This window comes from Haliaeetus leucocephalus, unplaced genomic scaffold (genome assembly GCF_000737465.1).
Source record: "Haliaeetus leucocephalus isolate CR32 unplaced genomic scaffold, Haliaeetus_leucocephalus-4.0 Scaffold306, whole genome shotgun sequence".
NCBI lineage: Eukaryota > Metazoa > Chordata > Aves > Accipitriformes > Accipitridae > Haliaeetus > Haliaeetus leucocephalus.
The window spans coordinates 2061896-2075581 of NW_010972742.1; the positions used below are offsets into that span (position 1 = coordinate 2061896).

The 13686-nt window shown below is 46.2% G+C and overlaps 1 protein-coding gene across 3 annotated transcripts; it reads right to left on the reverse strand.

Annotated features, from left to right (window-relative positions):
- Positions 1–6717: 6717 nt before the first annotated feature.
- LOC104833837 (chromosome unknown open reading frame, human C9orf69) lies at positions 6718–13585 on the reverse strand. 3 transcript variants are annotated; one of them, XM_010570782.1, is made up of 3 exons: positions 13536–13585; positions 12246–12425; positions 6718–10099 (listed from the first exon to the last, which is right to left on the reverse strand). In XM_010570782.1, exon 3 carries the CDS (start codon positions 9964–9966, stop codon positions 9547–9549), a length of 420 nt encoding a protein of 139 aa, XP_010569084.1. In that variant the 5' UTR covers positions 9967–10099; positions 12246–12425; positions 13536–13585; the 3' UTR covers positions 6718–9546. The 3 variants fall into 3 exon arrangements, with proteins under 3 accessions (XP_010569084.1, XP_010569085.1, XP_010569083.1); XM_010570783.1 differs by lacking the exon at positions 12246–12425 and having other exon boundaries at positions 13536–13577; XM_010570781.1 differs by lacking the exon at positions 13536–13585 and having other exon boundaries at positions 12246–13515.
- Positions 13586–13686: the final 101 nt, after the last annotated feature.

Genomic DNA, 13686 nt, shown 5'->3' on the forward strand with positions numbered 1-13686 from the left:
ATGTTTTATTTATTTCCCCAGGAACAGGCAGTTTTGTTTGAGAAGAACACAAGGTGAAATCCTGACCTCGCTGAAAGCACTGAGAGTTTGCCATTGACTCCAGCAGAACTAGAAGTTTATCCAGTGCTACAGCCAGGTTTCAGGTCTTGGTTCTTGCTTCAGTTCTTTGTTGGCGCTTGATGCTTTAAAGGAAGAGACCAAAAATCCTAGAGCCCTTTCATGCATGCCCACCATTCCCAAAGAATGGGAAAAAGCAGCATCAGTCCCCTCCTGCCCTCTCTGGTAAGCAGTTACAGTCCTTGAAGCATGAAATTTGCTTGCCCTTATTGTAGCACATTGCTATCATGTCGTTACTGATCATAAAAATCACCCTGTGTTTTCTCAAAACGAGGCACCGCATTCATCCCTTTCTGAAGGCGTTCACGGCGTGTGAATATAGGCATAATTTAAACAAACAATCTCTGTGGAAACCACCCCCCTGCTATTGCAAAGAGAAGTGCACTCCCCTGGCTTTGGACAGCCCGATTTCAGAAATACACGTATTTCTGCGATTCTGACCTGGCTAGCGCTGCAAAGCCCTACCAGCAGCTCCCTTAAGCACAGCAATAGCTACTTTGCAACCAAGCCTTCCCATGTACCCAGAGGAGCTCTCTTTGTATAGCGTCTTAATCAGTACATAAAATGCTTTCAGTGAAATGCTGCCTTCTTCTGTTTATTTGTCACAACTGATGCTCTGGTGAACAGTAAATAGGAAATTTGTTGGCAAATCAGCACTACCAGCTTGGTTCATTAGGAAAAGCTGGAGTACAAGAGAACTGTGGGCAAGTCCCTGTTGTGACTCGTGCTGGACCCTCAGTCCCTGAAGCTTGGCAAGTTGTACAAATCCTGAAGGCACATAAATCGCTCCTAAACTCAACCTGGCAAAACCGAGACAGCATGTGTTTATGTAATTCTTAGCAATAAGGACTGGGTTATTAACAGGATGTGGGCCGATTAAATCAATGTATGCACAAGAAGAATTCACCATCGGTTTTGCTAAGAAAACGTCACATTTAAAATTCAGTCCATTTTTGCCACACATGCTGCTCCCCGCTCGCCTGCCTCGCCCCCAGCCCTGCTGCATTGCACAACGCCAGGTTTCATGTTTGCCACCAGACAGTTTGCAGTCAGCCTCACATGGTAAAGAAGGAAGTAACAGTGCCTACATTGCACATAACTGCAAGCAAATGTGCTTCCAAGAAACTATTAAGCAGTGTTCATTTGAAGTTTAAATTAAAAAAAAAAAAAAAAGAAAACCTTGGAAGAATTTTTCTTGGCTTGCAGCTTTTTATGAAATTCGGATTTTAAGTGAAATGTGTCCAGGCAACATCAGTAATGCAGCGAAGCCAGGCTGCACGCAGCGACGCAGCGTCTCGGGCTCCGACAGATGAAGCAGGGACCCAAATCCTCCCCAGTGCCAGCCACCCACCGGTGTGTCCCCCCAGGCCATCGTCCCCTTCCAGCAGGGCTGGCAGGAAGGGGCAGCGACCCGCAGCCCCCAGAACGCAGCCCGGCACCTCAACGCGCTCCCACCCCGGGCAACGATTGGGAAGGGACCGGTGGCCGCGTGGGCACACGTTCCCTTCTGCTGAGCCTGCAACGAGGCGGCACCGTCCACCCCGGGAACGTGCAGGCAGCTCCCGCCCGGGACCGCCGCCGGGCTCGGCCAACGCCTGCCCCAGCCCAAACGCCTTTGCCCGGCCAAAGGCTGCTCCGTCGTCGTCGTCGTCCCCCTCCGAGCCCTCTCCCCTGCCCGGGGTTGGCTTTGGCCCCAAATCGCGGACGGCGTTCGGGTCAGCCCTGCGCTCACCCGACGGGGCTGGCCGGGGGACCGGGGTCCCGGGGCCGCGTGGGTCCCCAGGCAGAGGGATGGTGGCAGGAGACTCGCCAGGACACGGCGGCTCTGTATGAAACGGCTCCTTTGTGCCGGGAGGGTACACAAAGCCGGGCGTAGCACACAGCGGCGATTGTTCCTTCGGAGGTTTGCATGGACGAGGCCGCTGTCCCTCGGCAGCTTCAGACACCCTGGACGTCGGAATAAATGAACGGGCATCACTGAAGTAACACATGAGGCTTTTAAAATATACATCGCTGCAATTTATTTTTTTAAATCATTGCTCATTTTTAGAGGCAGGGAGATAAGGCTCCTCTGAAAAAAAGCTCTTTGCCCATCTAAATTCTCCCCATTACTGAGCAAATGGTTTGCAACAACAAATTTATTCCGCAGCATCTCCTGTGCTCTTTTTTGTTTGAAAAAGCCACAAACAGATTGTGATTTTCTCTAACAGATTCACCATCTGGGAAATTTTTCATGCAACTCCTTTCCTCACTGGGAGCAAGTTACTCAGAGGGGAATTCCCAGCAGAGAGCAGACTCTGAAGGGATGGGTGGTTCATTTAATTAGCATGCATAATCTTGACATCCTTACTCAGGCAAAACTCTCACCAGGGCCAATGGGAGATTTTTTTTATTTTATTTTTTTTTTTTTAAAAGACCAGCTAAGGACTTTGGTATTTGTCTCTTGGTGTTACATACAGTATTTTCCATGCAGGGGAAAGTTGGCTTCTGGATGTATTAGAGACTCTGATTTACTACAGTCTTGTGCATCCAAGGTCAGGATGCGGCCCTTCCAGCCTCTGTCACAAGGCTGAGCGCTGGCAGGAGGAGAGCTAGTGGCAGAGGAACAGCTCCCTTTCGCACACTTACCCCGTTGGGGAAACAGCACACATTTTTGGAGCACGCTCTCTGCAGCCAGTGGAGTGTGGGCTGGAGGTCAGCAGGGGAAGAGGCTCTCCAAAACCCAACAAGCATCAGCTCGGAGAAGTGTTGTGTTTATACAGCCCTTGTGCAAGTTACGTGGTCTTTTTTTCCCCAGTAGATTAATTTATCGCTCCAGAAAGATGCAGGAGATGCAGGGATGCTCCTTTCATCTATGGCACCTTAAAGCTACTCCTCTGGTAAATCAGCACACAGACAAGCCTTGAAGCGCAGCACACACGCAGTCTTGATTTCAAGCCACCCGAGCTGAGAGCTCAGAGCAGACCCCGACAGCCCAGCTCTGCTCTCACCTAAGCACAGTTTTGATAGCTGCACAAGAAGATCTTACACTAAACAATTTTCACTGGCTCATTACCGGACAAAACTTTGCTTTGAACTGACATTTTCTGGGCATGATGACTGCTTTGAAGCAGAAAGACAAAATTAGTGCAGAGAGTTGGCAGGTGAAGAAATGAGAAGGTTTGGGTTTTTTTTTCCCCAGCAGCAGAGCTGTCCAGAAGCTATGGAAACCTTGTTTGGCTAAATAAAAACGCAGAAAGATAACAAGCCTTCATATTTTCCAGCAACGCCTTCACTGGAACAGCATGCTATCTGTGTGTGCTAGAGGCTCCAGAATAGCCAAAGCCGTTCCCGAAAATGAATGTGCCGTGTTATTTTCCACAACTAGTAGTAAACGCTGTCTCCTACCTCCCCAGGAGGGAAAGAAACAAAATCGGTGACTTATGAGAACCTGGGAAGAATGATAATGAGCCTTCAGCCAGGTAAGGCCCTTTAGGATAAGGGGCTGGTCTCTCCTCCAGTCTGCTCCCAGTGCCTTTTTGAGACTTACACCCATAGATTGGGTCAGAACCTGCCCCCAGCTTGCTTTTATGGAAAACAGCAATCCTGATCCTAAAGCTGTACAGACAGAAACAAAAGGCTCAGCTTTTGGAGCACACTCTGGGAGTCAGCTGAGTTTGCTGGCACGGCACGGTGCCTGCCTTTGAGGAACCCCGAGGCCGTTCCCCGGGCTGGGGCACCGGGTCATTCGGCTTCCCAGCATGGGCCAGTTACACTGGCACGCTGAGGTGCCCAGGGTAGAAGCTCACTCCGGGAATTGGGCAAACAAGTTCTTCCCTAGGAGACGGCAAAGGCTCAAGAGATGTATTTAAAAGTAACATTAATAAGAGAAAATGCACATTTATATAGTACATTCCTGAGCCTTTTACTGTCATTGAGACCGATACTCCACAGCACTCGGCCAACTTTGCCATCTGCCATTGTGCTAATAGCACCAGCCACATCTTTGAGCGTTGCTTATGGTTTCCTATGTAATAGTGAAAGTGAAAATATATCCACCTTTGCCCAAATCATTCTCTCTTTTGGAAACCTCCTTCCCCTTTCTTTCAAGTCCTCCACTGTGACTCTTCAGCTGTTAAGTTGGGATATCAGACAGGAACATCTCACACACACATGGGGATGCAGGCTGCTCTATCCACACAGATATTCCTCCAGTTCACCTCCAGCTTTGTCCGCAACGGTCCTCTCCATGCTGGTTCTCCTAAGCCTGCACCTCCACTGGCTCCAGCCTCGCTAGCCACTGGAGAACAAGTCCTGTCCAGCATCTGTTTTGGGGTTTTATGCTGCTGCACATCACTGTAGTACTTTCCACATAACAATAGGAAGTCCATCATAGTAGGAATATTCCTCTTCATTCCCATGGGAAGCATCACAACTGTGTCCTGAAACAATACAGCTCTGCACTGCAAGCTCAGCTCCGTGCAAGGAAAGGAGGAAAGACAGCACCTTCTCGTCATTAATTGACGCGCACCTCGACGCAAAGTGACAGTTCCTTCCCATCACTCAAACGCCCGTGGTGGGCAGTTCAGCCTGCTTACTGGAGCCAAAGCCTAGGAGCTAGAAGGCTGTGCCGTACTCCCAGCTCTCCTCCTGAGTCATTGTTGAATGACCTTCAAGGCGGTAAAAAAAGGCGTTTTACTCAACCCTCAGTGATGCTTCTGAGGTGTAACCACAGAGGGCCTGATTCTCCTCTACCACGCGCTTGCCCTGACTATTTGCACCAGTGCAAACAGAGGAAGAGGATCAAGGAGATCCCCGCATCAGAACGATACTAGCATCATAAGACAAAATTCTTCCTTTTTCTTCCCAAGCAATCAATCCATCAACATGTTAAAAAAATAAGTTTAATGTAGGTGGCATGTTTCATACAGAATTTAACAGGCACCCAAAACACCAGCTGGTGTCATGTTCTGAAGAGTTAACAAGGTGAAACTCCAGCACGTCAGTCTCATTCATACATTCACAGGGTAAACAACAGGCCAAGGCAGCTTTGCCACTGCACGTACCGTCATTGTTGGTCTTAAGTCTGCACAATGCAGCCGGAGCCTCTTTGTTGCCCAAATACCTGGAAAGCTCTGGAGTGAGCAGGACTCACGGGGGAAGTTCTCTGAAGAGGTTGGCATGGGTCTGGGATGGACACACTCTCCCAAATCAGTATTTCTAGTATTTTTCCTGATTACTCCTGAGGGTATTTTTAACCTAGTAAGTATAATAGCAATATTTAAAGGCCAAACATGGAAAGAAAAAAAAAAAAAAAAAGACAGGGAACAAACCAGCTGCTCTCACTGTTCAGGATGGAATCGGCATGAAGGAATGCAGAGATGAAAATTTTGTTATAGCCATCTATATCATAAGAAGGGAAAACTTAACTCATTTTGGAGCCTGATCCATCCCTCCCATCACCAGTGAATTTGGATAGAGTAAAAAATCCAAAAGAATATGAATTTCCCCAGTGGGGCACAGTTTGCAAGTACCTGCTCAACATGAAATATTTCTGGCAAATATCATTATAAGCCACTTATTTGACTCTTGAAAAGCAGGAAGTTCAGCTTCCTTTGTTTTCTTTCTTGTCTTCCATGAAGTTCTGTTCCCTCCCCCTTTATTAAAAATGCCAGTTTTTTCTATTAAACTAAATAGGGACACCCCCCCCCCCACCTTATTCTTTGCATATACTTAATACAACATTTATTCTGCCTCTTTCTCCCTCCCTCAGTTTTGGCTTGGCTCCCCTCGAGCTTGTAAGAAACTTTTAGAATCTCAGCTCCTTGAGAAAAAATATTTTGGCAAAGTAATCCTAAAAGCTTTAAAAAAAAAATCTCAAAATTAAAACCACTGAATTTAAATTCTGAACCATTACCAAGATCTTACTTATTCTGCAATCTCCTGGGGATGTTGTGAGGTTTAATTAGCTCTAGCTGGAAAATGCTTTGAAGAGGAAAGTGCCATAAAGGTGCCAAATAGTGCTCCACTCATGTAGATCTAAAATGTTCAAATTATTACACCATAAAACAAATAGTTTGAAAATTAATTCTTCTTCCTTGCCAGCATGACTTCAAAGGGACCTCAATTCCCCCACTACGCTGGTAGGATTGCGCCACCTGAGCACTGCAAGCCATCCAAGTGCTGGTAATGACCAAGAATGAGAGTATTTTGAACTTCATAGCACCTTTGAGGTCTCCTTCTCCATTATTTAATCTTGGGGTTGTCTATCTTTGTGTGCAATTGCAGACTTGAGATTCAGGGCATGCTGACAGTAGGTACTTGGCTACCTTTGTAAAAGAAGACTGGGGAATCACTGCCCACTGTCTTCTAAGCAACTTAGCCCCAAAGTCTCTCTCGAGGAACATTTGGGTATTTGGCAAACATTACTTTTTGGGGATTTGATAAGGGCATGTACTTTTTCCTCAGTATGCACCACTGAATCTGGCTGCGGAGGGCTGATGGGAAGTCTGTGCAGTAAAGCAATGAACCGCTACACAGAAGCCCTTTTTTGTTCAGTTGCTACTGCAGGAGTGTCGTGGAGCAGATCTGGACTGCTTAAAGAACCACCGCCAAAGGTAGCAGCAAAAGTGGTTTTATTGAAGTATGATCTTGTAGAAGTGAGGCTTAACAAAGTTTGATGGCAAGGTTCAATCTATTACTTACTGCACAGAGGACAGAATAATGATTCAAAGTTACCAATGCAAAATTTTAATGCCCTGTGATACAAGGTTATGTGCAGTATTGGTCACTTACCAAAGATCTGCAGTTGGTAACGGGTCTCTCAGCCTCGAGGAGTAACCTTGAGAGGCATCCCAACTCAAGGGGAGATCACTGCTATGCAGCCAGCTGCTTAGCAAGAAGAGCTCAAAAAAAAGCTCACCCAAGCTGTCATATTTATGAAATAAAGTGGTTGGCTCATAGTCAAATTACATGCGATGGAAAAGGTAAGTGTGAGACTCCCTGTACCCACAAGCTCCTTTGTTCCTTGACCAAATTAGTCTTGGAAGAACCACCTGCTATTCATGTGTTAATCGCATGATCGGTGTTCCGGTTTCCAAGCTCATATACATCAAAGCTCGCCGTGTCACCCTGCTCCTGCGTGGGTTTTCAAAGAACAGGTTGGAACTAGAGAAGTTCATGACCCAGTCACAGCCTAGACCTTTACTTCCTTCAGAGCCTGAACCAAACTACCACTGGTTTGGTCAAGCAGTTGAGTGTATTTGTCACAAAGAGCACCCACCAGCTGAAGCAGGCACGGGTGGGCAGCACAGCAGCACCCACGTGTACCACAAATCACCCTTTTACTCATCTTTATAAGGAGTACTGCAATACGGCCATTCCAAGGTGAAACAAGGTCCTACCATCAACCAGTCTCCATGCTGTGCCTCCTGCAAAAGGTGACGGAGAGCTGCTCTCGGCTGTGCCTCGCCGGGGTCCCGGCTAGTCTCTCAGCTCACACCACGGCTGTCTGCTGGCCATCTGTAATGTTTCCTGCAGAAATTCTTGAGCACAGCCATCCCAGGAGTCCCACAGTCTGCACGCCAGAGCTGCAATGCCCCAGGCTGACAGCTGTACTGGGGAGAAAAGCACTGGGCTGGGAATTACTGGGAATTCCCTCTGCCTGCAGCGCAAGCTGTAGCTCGGACCTGCAGGACACTGAGGACCTGCAGTCCAGAGAGTGATCCCAGAACAAGGCTCTGGGGAGCTCTACAGTTAGGAGGAAACTTCCAGATACCAGTTTGTGACATATGCTGATACTACTTCTTTCCTGCAGAAACAGCCTTTGGCTCTCACGGGGCTAATCTAAAGTTCACACCACCACGGCCCATTATTTATTCAGCTCTGCGTGTTCAGTCTGCATTATCTGTAACACTTGATAATGAGATAATTTCTGGGTTTGCTTTAGCTTTGAGCTTCAGACAGAAGCTTCTCTTATTTTGCATCCATAAGCCTACAAATCAAAGTATGTCAGCAAAAGACTGCAATACACACAAGCTGAAATATGAAGCATCCTTCCCTGTGTGCAAACTGGCTTTGTTCTCGACCACATTCATATCTCAGACTGAAGAGATCATAAAAAAACAGTCACGTATCTCCAGTCTTGCTTATTCCGTTACAATTGACTCCATTGATTTCATGGGGAGGAGGGGGAAGGGTCTCCATCATTTTTACCAACTTCTTTTTAAACAGTTCTTTAAAGAACACAAGGAAAAGAGCAATATTCCATTATAAGGAAAAACAAACAAACAAAAATAGAATAAAAATAAACCTTAGGCCAGCTTCTGGACTCCATAAATAAAAAGTTACTTGACTGACTGCGGAAGAACAGTCTGACATCTGAGATCAAGACCAGTATAACCGAGCTTAATGCTTAACTTCTTGAGCTGTCGGTAAAGCTCTCCAGTGACCCCACTCTCACTGCTGCAAAGGTAGGAGAGAATGTTTTCTGTAATCACAGAGAACAATTATTGCCATTTTGGATTGCACTCTGTTTTCAATCTCTCCTAGGTCAGACAGTCTCATCTCACCATACTCTGTAAGACAGAGTACCTCTGTGAGAAAACTGGGACTAAGCAATTCAGGGAAAAGTAGAACCAAACGTCAACATCTAAACACTACGGATCATTGCAATGGGTTCCCCTTAATCGCTGCAAAACGATAACATATTTGCCGTGACTGGGAATTTCAAGAGCACATGATACCAAACTCTGCTCCCATCACTCCAGTGGATTTGTTCCATTAGGGTAAGACTCAATTACTCAGCATTAACTGCCTGAAAAGCACAAAGCCATTCAAAGCTCTACAATTATGTTAAAGTGAACAGAACAGTACAGTGGGTCAAAAGCACGTCTTGCAAAAATCTAAAAACAAAACAGGAAAAAAACCAAAAACACCCCAAACCCCCTACACTCTGTAGAATTTGGCCCCATATCCTTAGCAGGGAATATGCAAAATGCAAACTACACAGAGAAAGGATAACACTGGTCAAGTAGGATACGTATTACATGCCTGAGACATTAAGGAACATTTTTAGAAAAAGGGTGAAGATGGATTAAGAGCGTAGGGTGCAAAGTTATCTGGCTTCTGTCCTCCAGATAAATCACTGCCTTTTTCATGACCACAGGCATACAGGAACAGCAGCAAGGTAGGCTCCTATAGACTAGAATAAATTTATATTAACTTGTACTGTGCAAAGAAAAAACACCCAATCAAGCATTGCACTTTGATAATCAAAATGGCACCTCAACCCTCAAAAAAATACAAATTCCACAGACAAGTACGTTAATTTATCAATAAAAAGTAGCACTGATAAATAAATTAATTTATATAAAAAAAAGAAAAGAAGATATCGACACATTTTGGGGTAGAAGAAAAGTCACCTTCTCAGCCCACATGCGCTTGTTTTATTTACATATCCACAAATACCATGAAACACCATCCCAGCCCCCCCACTAGCAGCATGGTCACATGAATTCCATAGATGAGCAGTTCATTCATGAGGCTGAAGTCTACCCGCCTTCGCCCCAGTAAGAGGAGGATGATGGAGAGTTTGTACTGGAAACGCAGAAAGATCCGGATGCCAAGGTACTGAAGGCAAAACAAGATAGAGAGTGCCACCCAGAGGATGGAGGTAAACAAGCTGCAGCTGAAGTACAGCAGGAAACGGATGAATCCATACATCCATCGGGATTTGAGATAGATGTCGAAATTGTTGTACTTGGTACGCACCAAGTGAGTGGTCCTTACCGGGCCACAGGCCGAATGCAGGCAGGTCGTGTGGGGGCCGTGGAATGAACGGACCCGGCGGGGAATGGGGATTACAGGCATCAGGCACCCCACCGGTCACAGAGTCCCAGGGCAGGATTTACAGGGCACATATCAAATGTTATCCATTAACATGGATGAGATCCAACAGCCTGGGAACGCTAACTCTTTGCTGAATTTCCAGGAAGGAAGAGACCTGCAGGAAGGCAGAGAAGGAAAACACATTTAAGTAGCCCCAGCAGGAAGAGGGGCAGCACGGCAGATATTCTCTGGCTTGGTGGTTACTCACAACTGCTTTGCAAATCTCAACTTCTTTGCTTACTGTTTACCAGGCAGACGTATAGAAATACAGTTCTGTTTCCATCATCACCAAGTCGGATTCCAAACAGCTCCCTAGTAGCACGCCATGTCAGCACTAGTCGTAACCTGTTATAAGCTTTACAGTGTTAATGCAGGAAAGCTAGGAACTTTGTTCTGGAATTATCCTGGCTAATTCACAGATCCTTCTTAATCAAACAGCCATCCTGCAACAGTCCACCCATGCAAGTAGTAATATTAGTGTTGTGTGTTTGCATTGGATCATACTTCTTTTTAAGGAAAAAAACCCAAAAGTTCTCCAAGTACTTTCTTGTGAATTCTACAGCCCAGACTCAGTGGTGATTCTAGATTTCTGCTCATTTCAAAACTTGGCAAAGCTTCACCAAATAAACAAACTGAAAATAATGGAAGGTCTTGCAAGAACAATGAGGCAATCATGTTTTTCACACTCTACAGGATGTACCTCCTCTTGCTCAGCCGAGCCTTGCGGTCTCACTGTCATTGCATCCAATGGCAAGGCAGCCTTTCAAAGACATCTACTAGTTTATTTCTCCCTTCGGGACCCGCAGAGATAAGTGAAACATCTTGATCTTCTGGAGTGTTTAGGATTTATAATCTTAACATCCTTCCACACACCCATTGTTGTTGTGTGAGTGATGAGCAGTAGCCTGTTAGCTGCTCTCTGCTTCACCCCAGGCTTATGATGTGCCAAATTCCGGGAATTATGAAATGACAATGCACTCATCAGATAATGCTAGAGAACAACAGGGACTTCCCCAGCCTCCTCACACACCCAAGCGTTCAGACCCAGGCATTCAAATCTGGGCAGATCTTTCCTTTGTTGAACCAGAAATCGTACTACTCTTAAAATTAAAACTGAAGTAATTTAAAAGTTACTTCAAGAATATTTTACTTTGTTACTAACAAAACTAATCACGGAGTAAATTATCAGGCTGCAGGAAACTGTACTTGGTTATCAAAAAACTTCTCTGATGCAATGTGCATCACTGGATAAGTCTCTTCACTGCTTCCTGCCTCAAATTACATGTAAATGGAAATTGCAGTTCTGATCTCTTCTGCTTGGCCCCAGGTTCCAATTCCTTCTTGCCGTTACAGAAATTTGCAGGCAATCTGTTGGCTCCACATGAATCAAGGACTAATAAAAAGGAGCATGGGTTAACTTACGATTAAGGAATTTAGGAAATTGAGGTCTATTCTCAATTATCAAGGACAGCCTCATAATTTTAAGTGCCTCTTTGCCATAATTTCCTGTCTGTAGAAAGGAAATGCTAAGCAGCTCGGAAGTGTGTTACAAGAATGTATTTTGCAAGACATATGAACTGGTCAGATACTAAACCAACACTACTTAAGAAACAACACAGTTTTGTGCCTGGAGCACGCAACTGAACATGCTTCCCACATGCTGCATATCTACTGCTCAGTGTTTGTTTTCAGAGATATTTTTGGAGGACTAAATTAGCAAGACAGGTTAAAATTCACATACTCTGGATTCAGAGCATTCAATTTCCGACAATGCAGCCTCTCCTTACAACCTCTTTCACTGGGACACAAAAGACAGCTTATCATTCTCCAGCAAACTCTTACATAGCTACTTAATCTGAGTCCCTGAGCAGCCACGGGGAAATCGGCACGCGCGCGCTATTAGAGCACTCAGCAAGACCATGCCTGAATGACAGAGCACAAACCCCGCCTGCGTAAGCTGTAGTTTGTGGGGGCAAACTCAACACACCGGCTTAATGTCTGAGCCCTGTTTTAGAAGGGGAGTTTTGATTCTGGCAAAACCTTCAACAGATTAATCCAAGAGAACCACTCAAATGGCTCAGCTGCAGAGACTTACTCTCAGTGAACAGCAGCAGCTTGTTCTCATTTATTAAGTGTGCCCACCACATAAACAACTAGCCTTTGGTAGGTTCATGCTCTTTATATAAACTCAAATATCAACACTGGAACAGCCATGAGCAGAGGGACATTGTGAGAATAAAATAAACTTTCTGAAACATTACATTTTTAACGGTGCTGCCATCCACTCAGCAGAAGGTCAATAATCCGCTGCCGTTTCTGGGTGCCACTTAATTCTTGTAACAAAAAAGTGAAGTTTTCCTGTGGCACCTGGCCTTCTAGGAAGAGTGAAAGAAACTGCTAAGGTGCTTCATAGACTCACAACACTCTACATATGAGTTGATCTAAAAGATAAAATGAGAGAGTAAGTTTCAGTTTGCTTATTTTGTGTGTTAAAAAGCTCAGAATTACACGGCCCCTCCCCAAGCATGAGTTTTTAATCCTGTAAAGATTCTAAAAAGAATCACACACTCAATATATGTATTACCGCTTACTGATACATGCTGGAAGGAATCAGCTAGCTTGTATTCAATGCCATACACAAGGACAGGAAAGAGAAAATCACAGACAAAGAACTTCTCCTGTCACAGAGCCATCACCGTTCATCCAGGGCATACAAAACACAATGCAGAGAGCATGCACGGCCAATGTTTTCCGAACAGAATATGGAAGAGCAGGCTCCCAAACCTCTACGTTGGCACATGATGCCTAGAGACAGATTTGGACACCCGTTCCTCAAGATCATTTGTTTGGGCCTTTCTATTTTAAAGCACATTGCTGCAAGGCTGGAAAGCCGAGTCGGTCTCTTCTGAGTATCAACCTACAGCTCAAAGGATTTCAACCCTCAGGCCTTGGCAACTCGGTGTCAGCCATGCTGCTGTTACCCCAAGCATCACATTAATGATAGCCTCATCAGGAAGTTAAAAATCTGAATAACCATTCACTTCGGTGAGCTTTCACTCCCTCTTCTTTAAAAATGGGGCGTCTGATGAGAAAGCTACCCAAATACAGTGCTACTTCTCTTCATCTATCACACATTCCAGGCAAGGTCTGCTGTTGCTCAGGGTACTCATAATTCGTGGAGGAGGAGGGATGACAGAAAAGACCGCAACGTTCACAGATGACAGGACCATCAGTCAGGACCAGCGGGACCAAAGCGTTCCAGAAGGAGCCAAACAAGGTTAGGGACAATGACAAATAAAGGTTAGTGCTGATAAATGAAAGCAGGGAGTACCGGAAGGAGGGGAAATTCGAACTCCTCCTACATCCTACCAGATCCTAAATTAAACCGCATCGGCTTGGGAAAGGAACTGAAGGCAGGAAGCTCAGCCCGGACCTCCCCGTGCCCTGCGAGCTCGACAGGCCAACCCAGACAACGCGGAGCCCCCGCCGACCGACCGGGCGGGCGGGCAGGGACAGCCCCGCACGGCCACCGGGGCACGGCCGCGACTCACCTCAGGGAACGCAGAGCCCCGCCGGGGTTGCGGGGAACGGGGCGGCCGGGACCCACGGGCCGGGCCCGCCCCCGCGGGCGGACCAGCCACGCCAGCCCCAGACCGGCAGGCGCGGCCCCGCGGCCGGTGACCGACCGCTCCCACTCCCACC

Bases quoted from the DNA above. Each gene is read 5' to 3' on its own strand.
- LOC104833837 (XM_010570782.1), bottom strand. From the start codon at position 9,966: ATGCCTGTAATCCCCATTCCCCGCCGGGTCCGTTCATTCCACGGCCCC.